Below are 7,576 nucleotides of genomic sequence, written 5' to 3' on the forward strand. Positions count from 1 at the left end.
TAATAATGATAGAGTTCTGAAGTTTAGTAAGGTATCTAATTACTTAATTCTGAGAATTATATTTTTATACTGGTGATGGAGCAAAATGTAGTGGAAAGCTAATGGGTTTGAAACCTAGCAAACTGTAATAGGAAGCTTGATTATATTACTGAACATCAGTGTGACCTTGAATGAGTTACTAAGAGTCCCTGAACATCAGTTAAGTCTGAAAATGAGCAGGGTAATTCTTTTCAAACAAGATAGTTGTGCATACTAAACGGCATACAAAAGAAGGATGCTTAATACATCTTGGCAGGCATTCCATAAATGTCTGTTTTCCTCCCGCTTTTCTTACTTTTCTATATATTTGGTGATTCATTCATGCATTTGTTTATTCATGTATGCCAAACATTTCAATAGATTTTATGGGTATGAACACACATAAAATGTAGCTTCTGTCTTCCTGGAAACTATATTCTGTGTTTTGATTCTTATTATATGTTTTCTCCAATTAATCAAACTATAGAGAGATTTTCTGAGTTTCCTTTTTTTCCCCCATTGCTGATAATAATTATAAACCTAACCTTTGCTGTAACTTGAGACAATTACAGAAAAGGCAGTAGAAATAAATTAATACAATTGAATTTTAAAAATTAGCCAGTTAGGTATAATTTGACCCTCTTAAGAATATACATTTTCATGCTTTTTTCTTGTAAAAGTAGATATTAAAATACTAAATATTGTTTTATATAACTGAATTATATAAATACAAAAATGAAGAAGGTTGTAACAACATTCACAAATAATTGAAAATAGAAATAACCTTAATTCAAAGAAATTTTATAATTTCTTTATACTCAGTGACTTAAGTATAAATATTTACAAATATAATTCAACTCAGTATCTACAGAGTCTCTCACTGTCTCTTCATTTTTCTCTTGATTTGTTTCTCTGTATTCACTTTTCCTTATTTGCATCTGATCTATTCTGTCTGAACCTAAAGACCTCTTTTTTTGCTATATCTTATTTCAAGAGCTTTTACGCTTGTTTATGTTTCCTTTTATCTTTCTGTTTCTCTCAGTTTTCTGCTCTCTTTGTATCTTATGCCACATACAACTGAGTATTTGCTCCTGATTAACTTTCTTACTGTTCTGGTATCCTTTCTGTCCTTTCCTTTTCTTATCTCTGCATTAGCTAACAAGTATTGATAATAGTGACAAATAATGGCTGCCCCATATTGAGCATTTACTAGGTGGAACACAACTAAGAACAAATATAAAATAATATAAATAGTGTATTATTAATTTCCCCACTTTAGAGCTCTAAAACCAAAGCTTAAAGAGGAAAGTCAATCGCTTAATTGTAGAGAAAGAATAAGTAAGAAAGTGATGATCTGACAGTGCCATTTTGTAATATTCAACACTACTCCTGAGTTAATAAAAAATTTCATTTGATTTATTCTACCCTCATTCATATAAAAGTCAGTATCTAAAGTTTACTATGCTTTACCTTAAAAATAGTTATGAAATAACATTTAAAATAGATGTTCTTAATAGTCATTTACACACAAAAACATAATTTCCATTGTATTCCATAGGTAACAGGAAATAAAATAAATATCAAAGAAGGAGAGAAAAAGTGGAGATGGAAAATGAAATCAGAGAAATAGTGGTATCTGAGAAGAGAGGAAATACACTAAAAATAGGTTGCCCAGAAAAAACAAGTGTGTATGTCAGTATTTCAGCAGTGAAATGAAGTATTTTGCTAGTGGATAAGGCAGGTGAGCAGTGTCTGAAATCCTCAAATTAAGCCAAGGCAGATGCAAAGGAGATAATGTGGTCCTGACTTAGTAGTTACTTTTGACTTCTACAAGAAACAAATGCAAATTCTGTTTGGAGGACAGAATCTGAAAATTAGAGCCGGAATTTCCACTTATAAGATCAGCCTATTAAGAGTTCATAACCAAAGGGTGTCAAAGAGTCAAGGATGGACCATTAGTGAGAATTAGTAGAACACAAACAGTGTAATCAGTTTTCCAAAGATTTCAGACATCAGAATTATCAGCAACCATAAAATTAACATTTAGAATGAATGTTTCTAAGGAATAATGTAAAAGAAGAAATATTATTGTAAAATGAAATTACTAAGAACAATGAGAAAGAATAGAAAGCACAAGAAAGACTTGGTAAAAAGCCAGAAAGATATTATTTTAAAAATTTGAAAAATTCATTGAATGAGTTAAAGAATAGATTTCAGAGAACTGAGGAGAGGTTTAGAGAAATGAAAAGAAAATGTGAAGAAGTTATATGGAAGGTACTCCAGGAATACTAGACAATTGAAAATATGAAATAAATCGTAAGGAATATTTAGAAAGCCTCACATTTTCTACTCTGAGTTCCAGAAAGAGAAAACAGGAAGATGATAAGGCAAAGAATTAATGATTGAGGAATTTCCAGACTTAGTGTAAGGCATTAATAACTAATACAAAAATCACAATTTGTACCAAGCAAGATGAATGAAAATAAATTTTTATCTAGTAAAACTGTAGAAAGGCCAAAAATAAATTATAAGATTATGAAAGCACTTAGAAAAAAGACAGATAATCTACAGTGGGATAACAGATTACTGGCTGAATACTTGGGAAATATGACAAAGGAAGACAGAATATAATTTTTAGTCAAAGTGAAATGAAAATATTAGAAATTTATATAGAGTAAGCTATCTTTCAATGAAATGAGAAAAATAAAGACATATAAAAAGAGGAAAATAAAACTATAAGCAATTACCAGTAATGGATCTATGTTAAAGAGAAGTTTTCTTAGTAATAAAACACACTATAAAGGAGGCTGATATACTGGAAGGAAGGGTAAACAGAGTTGTTGGTTAACCTGTAGCTAAATTTAAATAGACAAGCAGAGTACTAGTAATAGCAATAACAATGTTTTAACTATGGCAATAAAGACTAAATCAAAATACTGAAAGTAGTAGCGTTCAGGTTGGGTGAAGGCTACAGAGAAACTATTACTACTTCGAAGTGTAGTAAGTAATTGTTATGCCTTAGACCCTATTCGGTTCTAAATTATGGAGTAAGAATCAAATTGATGGAAATAATATATTTTTCCTGTATTATAGTTAGAACAAAAGATTTTAAAAAGCACACACTCAATTCAACTCAGAATAAGAATAGAGAGAGAAAGGAAAGGAGGGATGGTAGGTGAGAGAAAGAGAGAATAGAACATGTGGAAAATAGCAAATAATTATCCAATAGATATGAAATAATACTCGAAGACATACTTCCAATGGAAATTTTTAAAAAAATTGACTAAATACTATTGTAATATGCATACCCGAAACACAAGACCATGAGAATGTGTAAAAACAAAGTGGTAAAAAAGAAATGAAAGTGCCAGCTATATAAAAGTAGGATACCTATGCAAATATCTGGCAATATAAACTTAAACTAAAAAGCATTACTCTTGACATAGAAAATCCTTATATAATGATAAAGGTTCAATTAGCTTGAAAAAAATCAATGGTCAAATTATTTTCTCATCTTTGGTAAAGTAGCTTTGAATCATTAATTTCCCCCTACCCCAAGAATCATTATTATGGGAAATATTGCCATGATCCATGCAGGTAAATGAGAAAAATATACACTTAATTTTCATTGACTTTCTTCAGTTATGAATATAGGCAACAAACACCATTATTTGCAGTGCTTGTGACTTTGTCAACTGGAAAATCAGATATTAATATCATAATAAAGTTGTCAAAGATATCACTACTTCAAAATGTAGCAGACACTAGATTGTGTTACTTAATGTATTGCAAATGAAGCATACACCTTACATATAAAATATATTTTTAAACATACATTTTAATACTGCCTTTATTTCAGTCTCACACATTTTATTTTATGAATCTAAGAACATTATTCTGAAGTAGTCCATGGGATTATCCAGACTCTAAAATTTGAAAGACAGTCTGTGACCTAAAACAAAAACAACAAACTAAGAATCTTGCCTTATTGCTATTTTAGACAGTGAATTTGAGCAAAATCAGCAAAACTGATTATAAACCACCAGAGAGAAAGAAAGAAAACATATCAGATAAAAGGGATCTGTTGGGGAAATTACCAGAAAATTTCAAAGAGGTAAGCAAATATTACCAGTTTAACAATAAATATATAAAACACCAGTGTTTTTTAACATGTAGTCCTGATATAATGTGGCAAAGCCTCAGAGACTAACAGGGCTCTAATGACCTCCATCCTGCTCACCCCACTTCATCAGCTTTGTCTGTTCTGAATTATCTACTGTGATGGTGCTTATAATTCTATTTGAAAAAACATAGTAAAGATCTGCTGCTCACCTGTCGCACCTACACTCATTCGGGTTGGACTCGCCGGCGTCACCGCCGCGGACCTCGCTTTTGACCATGACCAGATATAATTGGTGATTCCAACTTTTCTCTATAAATTTGTTCTTGACAACTCCTTGGGATTTGAAGAAAAAAATGCCTGGTGTCATACCTAGTGAAAGTAATGGACTTTCAAGAGGTAGCCCATCAAAGAAAAACAGACTTTCTTTAAAGTTTTTTCAAAAGAAAGAAACTAAGAGAGCTTTGGATTTCACGGATTCTCAAGAAAATGAAGAAAAAGCTTCTGAATATAGAGCATCTGAAATTGATCAAGTTGTCCCTGCAGCACAGTCTTCACCTATAAACTGTGAGAAGAGAGAAAACTTGTTACCATTTGTGGGACTGAATAATCTTGGCAATACCTGTTATCTTAATAGTATACTTCAGGTATTATATTTTTGTCCTGGTTTTAAATCTGGAGTGAAGCACTTATTTAATATTATTTCAAGGAAGAAAGAAGCTCTAAAGGATGAAGCCAATCAAAAAGACAAGGGAAATTGCAAAGAAGATTCTTTGGCAAGTTATGAATTGATATGCAGTTTACAGTCCTTAATCATTTCAGTTGAACAGCTCCAGGCTAGGTTCCTCTTAAATCCGGAGAAATACGCTGATGAACTTGCCACTCAGCCAAGGCAACTGCTTAACACACTCAGGTGAGGAACAAATTGGTTTTGAGCTAGTGGAGAAATTATTTCAACGTCAGCTGGTATTAAGGACTCGTTGCTTGGAATGTGAAAGTTTAACGGAAAGAAGAGAAGATTTTCAAGACATCAGTGTGCCAGTACAGGAAGATGAGCTTTCCAAAGTAGAGGAGAGTTCTGAAATTTCTCCAGAGCCAAAAACAGAAATGAAGACCCTGAGATGGGCAATTTCACAATTTGCTTCAGTAGAAAGGATTGTAGGAGAAGATAAATATTTCTGTGAAAACTGCCATCATTATACTGAAGCTGAACGAAGTCTTTTGTTTGACAAAATGCCTGAAGTTGTAACTATTCATTTGAAGTGCTTTGCTGCTAGTGGTTTGGAGTTTGATTGTTATGGTGGTGGACTTTCCAAGATCAACACTCCTTTATTGACATCTCTTAAATTGTCACTAGAAGAATGGAGCACAAAGCCAACTAAAGACAGCTGTGGATTATTTGCGGTTGTGATGCATAGTGGCATTACAATTAGTAGTGGGCATTACACTGCTTCTGTTAAAGTCCCTGACCTTAATAGTTTAGAACTAGATAAAGGAAATTTTGTGGTTGACCAAATGTGTGAAATAGGTAAGCCAGAACCATTGAATGAGGAGGAAGCAAGGGGTGTGGTTGAGAATTATGATGATGAAGAAGTGTCAGTTAGAGTTGGTGGAAATACACAGCCAAGTAAAGTTTTGAACAAAAAAAATGTAGAAGCTGTTGGACTTCTTGGAGGACAAAAGAGTAAAGCAGATTCTGAGTTATACAACAAAGCCTCTAATCCTGATAAGGTTGCCAGCACAGCATTTGCTGAAAATAGAAATTCTGAGACTAACGATGCTAATGGGACCCATGAATCAGACAGAAACAAGGAATCCAGTGACCAAACAGGCATTAATATTAGTGGATTTGAGAATAAAATTTCCTATGTAGTGCAAAGCTTGAAAGAGTATGAGGGGAAGTGGTTGCTTTTTGATGATTCTGAAGTGAAAGTTACTGAAGAGAAGGACTTTCTGAATTCTCTTTCCCCTTCTACACCTCCTACTTCTACTCCTTACTTGCTATTTTATAAGAAATTATAGAGTGAGTGTATTTTCCTTGTGTATATTTAAACATACCCACACAAACATTGGTAAAGTTGGTTACATCAAAGAGTCTTTAGCTTATCTTTTGAAGCTATTGGATATTATTGGTCTCTCTAGGTTTTTCTCTAAATAGTGAAATTTGAATTACTGAAAACCATGTTAATTTTTAGAATTTATTTTCCTCAGTAGAGACTAGTGATGGGAACAAACTTGTATAGATTCTTAATTAAATTATCTAAAACAGAAGCATTTAAACACTTTTGGATTTACACCAATCTTTTGTGTTTGCTTTTTAAAATAAAGTGCTTGTATTTGTATTCTCCATATTTTGGAGCAATTATCTACATGATGTTTATAGGTCCTGTGGTTTTTCACCCAAGAAGCAGAATCTCATTCAGTACATTTAGTTTTATAAAAGTCATGAAGCTAAATATTTGGGCTGTGTCAGGGGCACAAAGTCTAGAATGTGTGTTTTCACAATGTTGTACATTTTGTGACTTGAATCACTTAGAAAAGTGTCTCAGAAAACCTGGACAGTTCCCTTCTATCTTCACAAGAATTTTATATGTATTTATGAAGATGATTCTGTACTCTAGTATATCTTTTTGGGCATCAACTAATTTGTATCTCTTTAACTCGTATTCTGCACAATCTGTATGTAGTACATCAAATTTAGAGGTATGACCTTAAATTTAACTTTTTTTAAAAACTGGGAGGTCAATAAAATTTAAACTGCTTAACACCTAAAAAAAAAAAAAAAAAAGATCTGCTGCCAAAAAATAACTTTAAACTAAAGTTGGAGTTAACAAATACCTTAAGAAAGCCAAATAGTGGAGAAAGAGAGAGAATTGAAGGCTTTCTTATACTTTTTCTGACATTTGCCTAGTTTTGTAAATTTAGGCTTGTATATTTGGCAGCTAAGAACTGTTGATTTTGCCATCTAGTTTACACATTTTAGTTATTGTTAGAATATGCTGAATAAAACTATATCAACAACAACAACAAACTAGATGTAGGCGTGCAGGTTGTATGTACAGGAGACCCTTTACCCATTCACACATAGGACGTAGGCAGTGTTCCAGTCATTGAGAATATAGCAGTGAACCACGTGGACAAATACTCCTGGTTTAAAGGAGCATAGATTCTACCGGGGGTAAATACAACATAAGAAAATCTATGAGTATGATGTGTTTATGTGCTATGTAGAATAAAAGGAGAGAAGTGAAGTGGGATTGCAATTTTTAACAAGTGACCAGAGAAGGCCATATTGAAAAATGAATATTGAGTAACCCTAAGAAACTTGACAGGAATTGGCATTTGGATTTCTGTGTGGGGAGTGGGAGATAATTAATTACAGAAAGCAGTGAGGAGCAAGACCTGAAAGAGGGGACGTGGCTCTAACTGTAAGGAGGC

The 7,576-nt window shown here is 32.8% G+C and overlaps 1 protein-coding gene across 1 annotated transcript; it reads left to right on the forward strand.

Moving 5' to 3' along the window:
- The first annotated feature begins 4,435 nt into the window (after positions 1 to 4,435).
- Positions 4,436 to 6,895, forward strand: LOC110567336 (ubiquitin carboxyl-terminal hydrolase 1-like). Its single transcript, XM_064383717.1, is given in 2 exon segments — positions 4,436 to 5,049; positions 5,051 to 6,895. Coding segments are annotated over 2 exon segments (1,665 nt in total). The 5' UTR covers positions 4,436 to 4,494; the 3' UTR covers positions 6,161 to 6,895.
- The last annotated feature ends 681 nt before the right edge of the window (positions 6,896 to 7,576 follow it).

This window comes from Aotus nancymaae, unplaced genomic scaffold (assembly GCF_030222135.1).
Source record: "Aotus nancymaae isolate 86718 unplaced genomic scaffold, 86718_ANA_hifiasm-v0.15.2.pri h1tg000033l, whole genome shotgun sequence".
Classification (NCBI taxonomy): Eukaryota; Metazoa; Chordata; class Mammalia; order Primates; family Aotidae; genus Aotus; species Aotus nancymaae.